Source organism: Lingula anatina, chromosome 2 (assembly GCF_051362555.1).
Source record: "Lingula anatina isolate TDL-2025a chromosome 2, LinAna3.0, whole genome shotgun sequence".
In the NCBI taxonomy this organism is placed as follows: Eukaryota; Metazoa; Brachiopoda; class Lingulata; order Lingulida; family Lingulidae; genus Lingula; species Lingula anatina.
Window position 1 is genome coordinate 18,275,891 of NC_141768.1, and position 14,307 is coordinate 18,290,197.

A 14,307-nucleotide genomic window follows, 5' to 3' on the forward strand; every position below is an offset into this window, starting at 1 on the left:
ACAATAATTTTGTCGCAGACTACTAGTGGACTCAGTGGTTAGAGAGTACCGATCCCTAACAGACTCATCATTCCTTTAATTAAGCAATGTGACTGCCTGATTATGTAACTTAGACTATTTCTGGTTTAAAATAGTCTAGTTCTGAATACAGCCAAAAGGGTTTGCCTAGGAACAGATTGGTATAGAAGTTATCTTTAAGTGCCACCTCTTACTGAATGTTAAGCATCCTGTTATATGACGCATATGGCTCTTTAAGATAAGTCCTGTCTATATTACATTCATGTGTGGGGGTGGAATATTTTAACCATTCAGTTTTTATAATAAATAATTATCTTAATAAAATTTGAAGAGGCTGATAATTATTCCTGAGGCTTGAGCCAGTGTAGCATGTTCCATAACATACCTTGCCATTTGCTGCAAGATGCATGATAAACCACATGAATCAATGTCTGGTGAGTTATGTTAAACATGGGCATGCACTTCAGATACATGAAAGATCACTCAGACAATCTGCAACTCAATCCAGTATGTCTTATTATATTTTATTTGTTTTATGGCTACATGGATGGCCATTGCAAGGTTGATGCACCCAAGGCACTGACTTTCCTCAGACATGTTTTACCATTAAAATTGGACCCAGTTTAGTGTTCCATGCCCTGTGTGTGTGTGTGTGTGGGGGGGGGGGGGGGGGGGGGGGGGGGGGGCGGCAGGCATCAGCTTTCTGCAACCTCTAGCTACAGGCCTCTACGAGAGAGAAAGAGAGAGTGAGATTTCAGATTTTTTCAAACTGTAACAAAGCCGCATTCAGAACAACCGACTTAAATTCATGGATCAAATATGGCCGACCCACTTGAATGCTTGTTACCTAATCCACAGGGGGAATCTTTTAGGTATCTATTAGTGGATTAGATGGCAAGCTTTTTAGTGTGTTGCCATGCCTGTGGACTAGTTAATTTGCTGTTCTGAATAGGGCCTAACTTAAACCAAAAATGATTGAATGCCAGCAATAACCAGATTACATGCCCCTCCCCATGTTACATGTTTTACAGATAACATGGAAGAGTCAGTAAAATGCACGTACTGAATCGAATATCATGATTTACAAATAAAGTGGCTGTCGAGGGACCACATACTATTTCTGCTCTAAGTCAGTTACTTTTCAGTTTATGTATATGATGCTATGCTTTTTCTCTGAAAGTATATTTATTTATCTTGATGGTACCTATTGTTCTATCTTTTAGGAATACATGAAAAACCACCCAAACATTCTGCTGCTTGATCCATTCCAAAATGCTCGCAGGTTGCTCAACAGATACGAAGTGTGTAAGCTTATCACAGACAGTGAGATTTGCAAGGGAGGTATGTACCTGCATATTTGATAGCCCTTAATATATTGATTTAAAGATTATAGATATTAGCGTTACCCAAATATGTAATCTGGTGAAGACCTCCTCTAGTGTTTTCATTTTTTATAGGTCAAACAAGCAAAGGGATTACTTTAAAGCAAGCTTCTTAGTCTTATGTAAACGTGCAATGACATGTACACAAGTTCATATGCTTCATACAGTGCATTCAAAACAGATGATCTGAGGACTAACTGATCTGCTGACTAAATATGGCTGACCCCACTGAAAAGTGACGCTGCTAATTCCCTGATGGTCTCCCTGCCTCCACATGCACCATTAAATGGATTAAATCTCGGCTCCAAGGTTTAATTACTAGGACCCTGCAGCAATGGCGGGTGTGGAGGCAGGGAGACCAACAGTTTATTAGTCTGCGCTATTTTTAAGTGAGTCGGCCATATTTAGTCCGTGTATCTGTTAGTCCAGAGATCAACTTGTTCTGAATGCCCTCATAGGTTTATATGAAACATATGGTAGACACAGGCTTAGAATTATAAATAATTGTTTTGAAAAAAAAATAGATTTATTTACCACTTGTAAGTGAACTGTTTGCCTTTAATAAATGATACGTACCCTGGGAAAATGAAGGTCCATCTGTTATGGATTTTGAAGTTTTGAATTATGTTGACTGCTTTATTTCCATTATAATGAATTAATGCTACGCACATGCAATGAATGATATGTCACATAAGCAATCTGCAAATCACTTAAAAATTGTACTTTTTCACATAAAACAGACCAAAAAGAAAGTGAATTTACTTTTTATGTGTATGGAGAATGTATGGGAATGAACTAAAAGGACCTTGCCTGTCCCTTATTGAAAACAACATTACAAAAATACACGTAACACTGTTGTTTAAACCAAGGAGTTATAACTCCTTGTTTAAACACAATAAAATAGTTGCAGATTGATATCCGGTGTTTCTGATATCTTTGTATGACTAAGAGAGATAATGTTTCAATAAATGTGTTATGCCATACCAAGTTATTTATGAAGAATAACAATAACATTAATTACATCCTGGCAATGGATAAAAATAGAACGATGAATAACCCAGCACCTATGTCCTGTTAGAACATGATAGGCATAGTAATTGTGCTCTGCTCAGCAGAATGATCCGTGCCTATATCTTTAGCTATATACAGAGTGTATGGCAGCACTGACAAATACTGAGGTATCAGATATGTTTTTCATGAAATATTGTCTGAAAACAAAGAAAATAAATGGTGAAAAATATGTGAAGTATGCCTGTCTATGTGTACTGTAGCCTTGCTGAGTGTCAGATTGATCTATTGAAAATTATATTAACTCTTTGGGAGATACATTATTGTTGGCTTAATATACACACACCTGTTGTGTATGGAAGCCATTCTGCCTAGAGTTTTGTAGGGATTAAAAAAACATTGCTGTTTTGGAACCCGTGTTATGTTCTACCAAATCCATGCAGAATGCAAGAAATCTGAAGATTTCAATTAGCACTGCCTTTATTTGCTCTCAAATTTTTGTTGCAAGAAGTGTGAGGCTTTACCTCGGCCTTTAAATTAAAAAAAAAAAAAGATTTTTATCTAAAACTACACTATGACCTAAAAGATGTCTTATTTATTAAGGCTCAATAGCACTAAGGGCTTAAGTTCACCTGCATATATATGAGCCTCACAAACAACTTGAGCACTGATTGAACTTTAAGTTATTGAACAGGTATGGATTAAAAAGGAAAAAAAATCCATTGTACCATGTCATGAAAGAGTGCTGGAGGTCCAAATGTATAAGTAGCTAAGTAGAAATGGTTTTTAGAAGTACAAGGTACATGCATTTTAGATGCATACATATTTTTTGATTCAGGGCTACAGAATGAGTAAAGTGGTCCTTAAATACCTTTTCCTCTAACCTGTGAAGAGATTATACTGGTACGTGAAAGGTTCATTTTGCAGATCTCCCATTTTCCTTGTTGTTAGACAGGGGCTATATATGGAACACGTTCCATGCTTTTTAACAATAAATTTAATGCATGTGCTCAAAAAATTTTTCATCTTTTGTTAAATTTTGCATTTTGATGTGAAAATACAAGAAATGAATCTAATCTTTTACTTTGCTGAATCCAATGTAAATGAAAAATTAGTATTCTAAAAATGTATATTTTTAGGGAAATTTTCACTGAAAATTGCATCATTTTCTCTATGTATTGGAACGTACAAGTGCATCTTAGTTCCCTAGGTTTCCCATCTGTTCAGTCTGCAGTGATGGGCTGTGGTTAGAGATATATATGCACACAAGTATTTTTTTCTTTACCTAAAGTAATATTACAGGTGCTAGCAAAAAACAAACAAAAAAAAAACAGCATTCACCATTATAGTTTAGAGACCTGCATTCCCAAATTAAAGATGTACTTTTACATGTACTTTAAATCACTTAATTTGATACATAAGCTATAGTTTGTGGTAAATCTCAGTAGACAATGTGGATAACCTAGAGCATGTCACTTGTGGTAGTTAAGAGTGCATGATTATAGCCTGAAGGTTCCAATAGTCCCAAGGTTCATTGGTCGCTATAGAACCTTCAGACCACCAAACCCTTTTATTAAAAAACTGATGAAAATGTTACAATTTTTCACACCAGTGAACCTTCAGGCCATCAAGATGCACTCAGTAGTTGCATGTAGGTTTCATGTCCTTTTTTGACATACATTGCATTTTGTTCTGTTAAATATTGTATTCTGCTCGGAGATGGTAAAATAAAAATCTATCCAATCTATCTATGAAGCAAACTGATTAAAGTAGTTTTTATATCAGATACAGTTATAGCATGCAGTAGCCTATTTTTAAGAACAATAATAATGACAGGGATGATAAGTGTGTGTGTGTGTGTGTGTGTGTGTGTGTGTGAGAGAGAGAGAGAGAGAGAGAGAGCATTTTCCAATATTTTAGTCACGTACTTGAGTACCTTATCTCTCCCCCTCCACTGGATATAATGAGAGATTTGAACTTAAAAACATGCTGTTATGCTATGACCTGAAAACATTTGGTAGAAACATGCACCTTGGCTTTTTGCCAGGGATGAAACAAGTGCAGTATTTATGGATATGTTTTCTTCTTTACCCAAAGACAAAATATACTTTCAAGTTTGTGCAGTGCTATCTTTGTGAAAAAAGGTACAGAATTGAAAAGAATTTATCACTCTTATGAAGAACATTGAAAGTGTAACTCACTCACTCACACACACACACACACACACACACACACACACACACAGAGGAACAGAGAGAGAAAGATAGAGTACTAAGGATTCCTCACGACCAGTACTGGATATGTTCAATGTCTCAAACTGCATTCATATACATCACTGTTCTGTCTTCAACACCAGTTTATTACAGTAAATGCATTTGAATATTATTTTATTATTATAATTTTAGGGTAACACAACATGAATATTTTGAGAATGATATAGAGATTGAAAAAAAAAAAAGAACAATTTAAATAAGTGCTGCTTTAAAAACTGAACATAACGTAAAATGAATCTCTGTTTACTCATCGCCATAGAAGGGACCATGCATATCATAAAACATAATGAAGACTTGAGCAGATGAAATAAGCTCCTACATTATTGATGACCGTGGCTTGGCATCCAGACTAAAGTTATTACACTGGTCTAGTATAGTCTCACTAATATAGTCAAGTGCACTCAAATTGCTATGGGCACTTCTGTTATTTCCAATCAATTTTCATGGGGCAACACTAATCGCATATGTATCAAATATTCAATGCTCCATTACTCATATCTTGGATATCCCACAATATTAATATTGTATAAATGTTATAAATATGGGTTCACCCTGGCGTGAAATCCTTTGATCAGTGGCTTTAAAATTCTTTATTTTGGGCATGGCTTTTGGAAGGTTGTTATTGATTTGATCCAAATTGATTTGACAGAAAAGTGGTGCAAGGGTAATTGGTTAAAACAAAAATGATGTGAGAGTTTGCTCTGTCATAAATTGTGGAGATAATTTGTTGACCCAGCAGTTATGAACCAGCAAGTATATATATTTTTTTGTTTTAGATTCACCAATCTTTATACCCGAGTGGGCTGTGGTGACTTCTTCAGATCCAGTCAAGTGTAAAAAAATTCTGGAGGAAAGTAATGTCACATATCCACTAGGTAACTTTTTATATTTTCATTTAATTAATAAAGTGCAGTGCTTTTTCTTATTATTATGCTGAAAGTGTTGTACTGGTAAGATGAACACTGTGTAGTGTTTAATATTTGCTTTAGAAAAAGAAGTATTTTTTGTTACATTTAAGGAGGATATTTACATTTACATATCAGCAAGAGGTGTATATTTGCCTTTCTGAATAACCTATAAACTGTATAGAAAAATGTATAGAAAACAGCCTCCTTGCATTCTGGAAAAATTGTTCATATGTACATCAGTAATGTAACACATTCAGATTGTACTGAACAGCATATATTCATTTGTCCAGCTTGTCGACCAAATGCCACACAGTCATACTAAATTATATTAAGTAATCCATTTAGTTGATATGAATTATTTAGATGTTGGATTATTATATAACTGATTCCATGCTTTTGTTAACAATTAACAACATCAAACATTTCTGCAAATTGACTCAAAGATTTCTTGACCTACAATATCATTTCCAAACCCTAATCAAATGACTGGTGTATTCAAATTTTAGCTGTATTAGCAGTGATATGAGTATGTTGTGAACCATGTACATGTATGGATACCAGGACCTAATCTCTGTGAAACCAAGTCTATCTTTAACTCTTATCATTTCCAAACCAGAGCAAATGATTGGGTTTATCAGGTTTTACTTAAACAAGCAGGTTATGTGATTTTTTGGATATACAATATAAAGTGGCATATTAGATTAGGTTAAATGATGTATAATAATTTTTCTGTCTTTTAGGTGCTGCTTGCCTGTTCCTCTCTAATAGACAATAAAAAAAATGTACAATTTCCATATTCAGTAAGCTCCATGACTGGGGCTTTATGTCTTTCATGCTCTACTTGTTTCCCAGTAGTAGTTTTAGAGGAAATTATTTTTGTTGACCCAACCAAAACCAGGGTTACCCTTTATGGGGCTCAAGTGTGCTGCAATGCATTACATGTTTGTTATATTAAGAGTATGAGTAAGCCTTAATCCACTTACCTTGATAATGTGCTGTCATGGGTTATGCAGAAAATGAGTTTAACCCATTGAACAAGAAATATATCTGCCTTAGATTTTAGGCTGTCCAATAAATGTTTTATTTACTACAATGTACGCTAATAGTGTTCTCTTATCTTTGAAATAGGCAGCAAAGCTTGAAATTAAAAAGCTCACACCAACAATGTTTAATCTTTTTAATGAAGATTTGTATAAAATTGAAAATTATATTTCAAAATGACAAAAATGGATTTATTTTTTTGTTTATGCAAAAGAATGAAACATGTTAAATGGCATATATTGGTGGAATTATGTCAACTCTTTGGCCATAAAAAATGTTGTTTTCTTGTTGCGTGTATATAGTTCTTGTACCACTGATGTGTTCTAATTTGTACTGTTTTTCTTTTCACAGTGTGCAAACCCCTGTTGGCAGAGTCCCATGAGGTAATTGCACAAGATCAATACATTAAAACTTTTCAAAAATGCTCCATTTGCTGTAAATGGATCTGTTGATATGTAGTCTACTTTTGTTATCCCACTTAATAAATGTAGAATCCAGCTAGTCATAGGCTTAAGTTGATCACCTGCAGTAAATATTGACTTGGTGATAAACTGTAGAATCATCTGATAAGTTTGCCTGTTAGTAAATCATTGATGAACTCTGACAAAACTTAAAAAGCTTTACTGTGTTGCATTATTTTTGCTGTCAAAGTAAAAAAAAATTTAAGTAAATTTGATGAATTTTTCATAATTCATATCTATCTGTATTCATCATTAATCTTCATTTTGAGCAGCACATAGCACTCATTTAACATAGTGAACTTTGTCATATTCCAGATGGCAATCATCTTCACTGAAGAAGGTCTGAAGGATGTACAGCCGCCTTATGTCGCGCAGTCTTTCATCAATCACAGTGCAATTCTCTACAAACTCTATGTTGTCGGTGACGAGCTTTTCTTCGTCCAGCGGCCATCTTTGAAGAACTTCACTCCAGAGTGTAAGATACTCCTATAAACATACATTGGCCATAATTAAACTGTAAGCAAACATCCAATTATTTCTTCTCTTTTTTGTTACCCTGAGTCTGATGATGCTATTGGGTTGATGATGATGATGCTGATGATGATGTGACAGGCTTTTGGTGATTTTCCAGCACAAGATTGAAGCTGTTTTAAAGCCTCAACTGCTAATCAATTGAATTGAATTGAATTGAATTGTTTTGCATTGACCATTTCTCCCTTTAGGATCAATGGAATGTTGGTTTTTACAAGTTCCTATGTTCATATTCATGTAGAACGTGCTGCATATTCACAGATATGCTTTATGGATGTTTTTTTTTTATATTACACATATGACATTAGGTGAGATGTTAGTAAGCGATGCATTTTTAGGGGCATGAGTTGTCCCCACTATAGTTCCAACCCATTGGCACACATTTTAAAAATAAGACGGCGACAGGATGTACCATTGCACCAAATATCAGTCCCATTAAGTTTGACTAACAAAAGGTGAAATGTGAATTAATGCTACCTACTTGCCTGCAATTTTGTGTGGTGACTCAACTGATAGTATTATATTTTTTATCACAATGAACAAAATGACAGTTCTTTCACATCCAGGTTTAAATAACTGTAACACCTTTCCCTGAAGGACTTTTACCCAATTTTCGCACAGTTCCCATGATATTCTACCTTTTCAGATATTCGTACAATAACCACTGCATTGTGTTGCTTTATATAGGACAATACGATGTGGCCACATAAATATTTATATTATTTGAGTGGTTTTCCTAAGAAGAACACAGATTGTGTGAAGGGAGGGATGTGTTGACAATATGATTTATGATTACATACCTTTGAATGTGGGCGAATATTTTATGGGGGTTGGAGAAAATGTTTTAACATAAAGATGGTCAAGCATACCATACATAAGTGGCTTACAGGTGATTTTGTGATATCAGAATGACTAAATATACCATACCAACCAGTATAAGTGGGCAGAAAAGGTCATGACAAGGAGATGAAAATATGTAGCAGTACGAGCAGGAGTTTTACAAATTGGAGTCATGCCATTTAAATGAGAAAAGAAACAAGATCCAAGATTCCTATTTAAATGGCTTTCAAAAAAAAATTATTGATACTTAATTTTTTTATTTTGTTTCAGTGCCAGGGTTAAAAAATTGGAACACATTTTAAAATATTATTTTTATCATGATTATTTATACTTTGTTTACTTTCAACAGTTGATTATGATAATAATTGTTAGTTACTACAGGGCTCAATACAGATCCAAAATGCTAAGAAAACTCTGGTCTTGTGGGTCTATATTGATTTTTGTAGCTGCATTCTACTTAGGAAAACTACTGATGGGCTATTCCCATTGATTTTCACACACATGCTTGGATTGTTTACAAATGAGTGTTTTTTTACAGACTAGACACTATGAAAACATTGTCTGACATTTCTTATGTTTCTTAAGTAAAAGAATTACAATTTACTCCGATTTTGTTATATAATACCAAGAAGTAAAAGTAACTTGTATGTTTTTCTGCATTTTTGTAAACAGTGTTTTAATTAAAAAATTGTTTAAACATGCATAAATGGTGTAGTTGAATATGATATAAGTTTAAAATATACATATATGGTTGAATTGAATATGATATAGGTTAACAGTGTGCTCTCTCTATCAGATAAAACATTTTTTGTATAAATTTCATTTATTTACAGAATTTGTTTCGGTTTAAACAGATCTTGATTTGTGTTTTCAATTCTTTTTCCCCAGCAGCCACAGAGACAGATACCATCTTCTTCCACACATTTGATGTGTCCAAGGAGAACTCTTCAGTCTTCCTGAACAAGGTAATTTTACAGCCCTACGGCCATTTTCATGGCTAGAAAGGTTTTTCTTTTGAACACTACGATTCCCTCCTGCCTTCAAGCCTGTCCTAGGAAGTAATAAATGTCTCAAAACTAAGGCTGCATTCACAACTAAGGTGATTCACTGACCAACTGGTCTGCAGATCAATATGGCGCACACTTGACAATGGATTCCCTCCGTCCCAGCTGGGGCAGAGTAATTAAATTTGGGTATGCTTTCAAGTGGATTGTGCCATGTTTGATCTGCGGACATAATTTACTGTATTTATACCTGCCAAATGCTTCTTAGCCATGTTATATGTATGAAAGTTTAACCACATTGTGTCCTGAAAAGATGAAGTCATCTTTATGGACAAATAAGTTTAGAATCTGATTCCCAGTGGGCAGAGGTTTAGCCAGGATTTTAAAATGGGAAGTGCAAATCCATTTTCTTACTGAGACAGGCTGTCTAAGTTAATTATATAAAATTGTAAGAAATGGGAGCCTAAAAGATAGCTATAATGGGTGACAATTTATTCCAGATGGACCCAGAGGACCAAAAAAATGATCTAATTCAACCAAGAGAATCCCACCTGAGGAAGATTACTGACAGCATTCGTGCAACATTGGGAATGGACCTCCTGGGAATAGACGTGATTATTGAAGATGATACAGGGCGCTATGCTGTGATTGATGTCAACGCCTTTCCTGGTAGGGTCATGTGTCTTATCCCATATACTGTATATCAAAGGGTTACGTGATTTATTGGAAATTGCAAACCAAACATGTCCTTTTAGGATGTGGGAAAAGACAGGGCCCATCTATGTCTTTGTAAAATTCTCCACAATTTTTGGCAAGAATTCGAAGGAGTTGCACATATATTCTTATTGACACAGTGAAACATTGAAAAGGTGATTTCTATTACATTTGAACTCTTACCTGGTGAGATATGAAGGGGATAACATTTTCACATTATCTCATGACCCAGACATTATTGAGCGATAAAAAAACTGGTGTACATCCATTAAGGCCCGGTGATTAAAATGGCTCATTCCTGTACAGCATTAGTGAAGATCATATTGACTAACTTTCCATTACTGCACAAAGTATTAGTTGACCCATAAGCTGTTTTAGTACAGAGTAAAATGTGTAGATTTGTGCTGAACTGAACCCTTGCATATATAAAAATAACGGAAATAAATCTAGCTATCTTCCTTCCTTTTTATAACAAATAAGACTGCTTTTCTGTAAGAAAAGGTTTGTGTGTGTGTGTGTTAAAGGTACATATGAACCGAGCATGGATTCCCAGTAACACTAATAAACCACTTCTACTAATTTCTTATGCGACTCAAATAAATTTGACATGCCAAGGGATAAAGTGAGTAAATCACTCGATCGGCCATAAAAGAGCTTTAGACTGCTCCTTTCTTTAAATTTTTGGTCAGAAAATTTAACCTGCTTATCTGAACTACTCTCTGTCCCATTTATATACAGCATAGAAAGCTTGCAGATAATCTATTCAAATTTCATTTTTCAGGTAATATTAAACAACGTCTTTTGGTAATTCTCTTAGTTATACTATTTGAAACTATACGCTAACATTTGTTTGGCTTTTGTTGCAAAAAAAAAAAAAAAAAATTGACTTCATATGCATCTTTAAGGCTTGATTAGTTCAAGAATATCTTGAAAATATACTAATTGACCCCATCAGACAGCAAAATTACCATCCTTTAGTCTGTTTTGATTAGTTCACTAAAATCAGTGTTTTGTTTAGTTTGGTGCAAACAAACAAATTAAACACTAGATTTTAGTGCAACAATCTGATAAACATGCATAGTTAGTAAGTGTATCAGGTTATGTAGAGTATTCCTGCATCTTGCTTGATTTATTGATTGAATTTGCTTTCATGTCCAAAATTCCAAAACTCTTGAAGTATTCAATTATTGATAGTGATTTGATGTGCACGGTGTCAGTTTCCACATTTGACTGCATTCTTGGTTCCCTAATTTTTCAAATGTAAATTTTATTTTTAGGTTACAAGGGAATCCCAGAATTCTTCAAAGTCCTGAAAGATTTTATCTTGAAGAAAGTGACTTCGTTAGACGTAGAGAGCAACAAATTGCTGGGACTCGAGAATGGCTTACATGGTCTGGATGGTATGTCAGCATGCTGTGCAATGAATTACCAGGACCTTCAGGCAGCTGTATCATAGCTCAGGGCTGGAAGACACCGTGGGACCATTTTGTCACAATAGCCACCATTTTGATTAGTTCTGTTTTGCTCTTGTTCTACTTCATTCTGTTGGCATGTTGACAAGCAAATGGTTTTTTGATATTCACAACTTCATTATCAGCAGTTGATTACCATTAATCTAAATTTCATTATAGACAGTCATGGTTGATAGAATAATCAGCTATTGTGTGGACTTTCAACTAGAATAATAATGATAATAATTATTATTCACATCCAAATCAGATGCCGGACAAGAGTACAGCAAGACTTATTCATTTAGCATGATGACGAGACCTGGTTCATTGTCAGTCCCACTAAATATCGTCTGCTGTAGTGTTTGTAAAAATTAGATTAGGTGGCGGTTATTAAGAGACCAATTAGACATTAGATGCATCCATGCAAAAAAGACCAAAAAAAAAGGAGACAAAAAATTAGATTAAGCCATCTTATTAGTAAAGATCAGATTACAGTGATACCTAATAACAAATCTTTTCTTGGGAGAAGGCAAAACAGCAGATATTAGAACTTTTTTGTATAGACATGATAAAAGGGACAGTTGATGGGATTTGAGAGAAAATGAAAAAAAAACATACTTATGAATTAGCCCTGATAGGTAGTCTGCACGTTTCCAGAGCTTACCAACTATTACATGTACTTCTGAGTCAGTGACTTGCAGATTGGAAAAAAAAAAGTACAAAAACATGTTTTGAGACAACTATTTTTAACTCAGCTGAATGCAAACAGTCACATGCTTTCCTTGTATTTCACTTTTGTTGAAAATGTATTTGGTAAGAAAGGTTGTAATACGGTTAAACGGCGTTAATTTCATGTTTGTTTGGACTATTTGAAAGTATAAAAGGAAGATTCAAACATCAAAAATCCCATGAGTAGTCCCTTTTATAGACTGAAGGACATCAAAAGGAGCATTATTTCCTGTGTACTTGATTCAAGCGGGACAGAGAAGTTAATCAATTTGATGAAATAATCAGCAAAAAGCTGAAGAAATCAATACAATACTGAGGGTGGTAGTGGTTGTGTCACATAATAATGTATTGAATTTTTAATATGCACTTGATGCATCATGCACCAACTGAAATGCATAGTGATCTGAAATAAAACTTTAATATTTTATGATGGCAGATCCAGTATCTTATTAAAAATAAAAAAGGGGGGACAGTTTTTTATTTTCATGATTCTGATCCTCCTCACCTGGATTGCCTTTGATTTTAAAGGAACAAAAATAGTCCAGAGATCTTCCAAGCAATGCATGTAAAATAAAACCAAAACACATCTCAGGAAAGATGCAGAAGTCGTCATACAATTTGATGTGTTCTTTGGTGTTAATGTTTCAAATACAGTTATGTATATAATGTACATATTTTTTATAAGAAGATGTATATTTTATCATCATCTTTGCTATAGGAGCTTTATACTGATCTTGAGTATTTTACATGGAATTCTGCATGTCAAGTGAGTAATTATTAATGGTAAGGCTCAAATGTGAAGAAAATTAAGGAAAAGCAAGTTGTCAACCTTAGCAAATTTTATTTCATTTTGATATTAGATAATTCCTTTAGGACATTGGTAAGGGGAAGTCATTTGAAAATGTCTGATTCCAAGTGTATCTAGCAGTGGTAAAAAAAATGGGAAAGGTTTATTTACAGTTAAAGTGTCAGCATTTTATTCAGAGTTATTTTTTGACAATTTTAAAATTGAAATAATGAAAATTGAATTGAACTAGCAGTGCCAGATTCTATGTATCATACTGACAACTAGTGCCTTTCTAAGGGTTATGTTATCAATGTATTTGATTAAAATTATTTTGAACACACAGAAGTTTGTCGGTTCAGTGTTTTTAAACCTTACACAAACTGTACTATTCACACATTCTGTAATGCAAATATTATCCAGCTTCACTATCAAAATGTTGATAAGTCAACTTGGAAAAAGTCAATATCATACAACCATCGTGACAGACATTCAAACTTTACAAGAGCAAACATCTGGAGAATGGAGATATTGAAGTCAGAAAAAAAAAGAAACAGTATGATTTTTACCTCCTCCTTGATTCAAAATCTACCCCTTATGTTGTGATAATTGTTCAATTAGAATTGAAAGGAAAAAAAGAAGTAAATATCCCAATAGCCTGAAAGAGATTGTATGTGCTGAAATTTAAGTTTGATTTCTGTTTTAACAGAGTACTTTTTTTCAATTTAAAATGTATGTTTTGAATAATTATTCAAATAAAGGTGTCTTCAGTTCCTAAGTAATTGAAAAGGTATTTGAAAAATACAATTGTGCTAACCTTTGGTTAAATATTGCTCTTGTAATGGCCAACAAATAATTGTTCTTTTTTATTATGAGAGAGCTGATCAAAGCACAATTGCATACAATTTGCTTCTCTACCACAATCAGGAGAACGTGTTCCACCATGAATGAACAAGTTGGCTGGATGTATTCTTCAGTCACTCACAAAAGATTACAAAGATGCACATTTCAACAAAAATATTAAGATGAAAAGCCTCAGCAAGACCTGTAATGAATATTTGCCTGTTAAGAGCAGTATTATCGTTATGACAAAAACTTACTACCTAGGTATAAAATGTCTGTTTTTCAATTGAGAAAGCTTTACATCATCATCAAAAAAAAAA

General features: G+C 34.1%; 1 protein-coding gene across 1 annotated transcript in view; it reads left to right on the forward strand.

The window, feature by feature from the left end:
* Nucleotides 1–13,492, forward strand: part of LOC106171083 (inositol-tetrakisphosphate 1-kinase) — a 26,394-nt gene extending 12,902 nt beyond the window's left edge. The window contains exons 5-11 of the mRNA XM_087004167.1: nt 1,242–1,359; nt 5,458–5,556; nt 6,982–7,013; nt 7,407–7,566; nt 9,351–9,427; nt 9,967–10,135; nt 11,458–13,492. Of these exons, the coding sequence (XP_086860293.1) occupies nt 1,242–1,359; nt 5,458–5,556; nt 6,982–7,013; nt 7,407–7,566; nt 9,351–9,427; nt 9,967–10,135; nt 11,458–11,636 (834 nt within the window). The 3' untranslated portion in view covers nt 11,637–13,492. The remainder of the gene's footprint in view (nt 1–1,241; nt 1,360–5,457; nt 5,557–6,981; nt 7,014–7,406; nt 7,567–9,350; nt 9,428–9,966; nt 10,136–11,457) is intronic.
* The last annotated feature ends 815 nt before the right edge of the window (nt 13,493–14,307 follow it).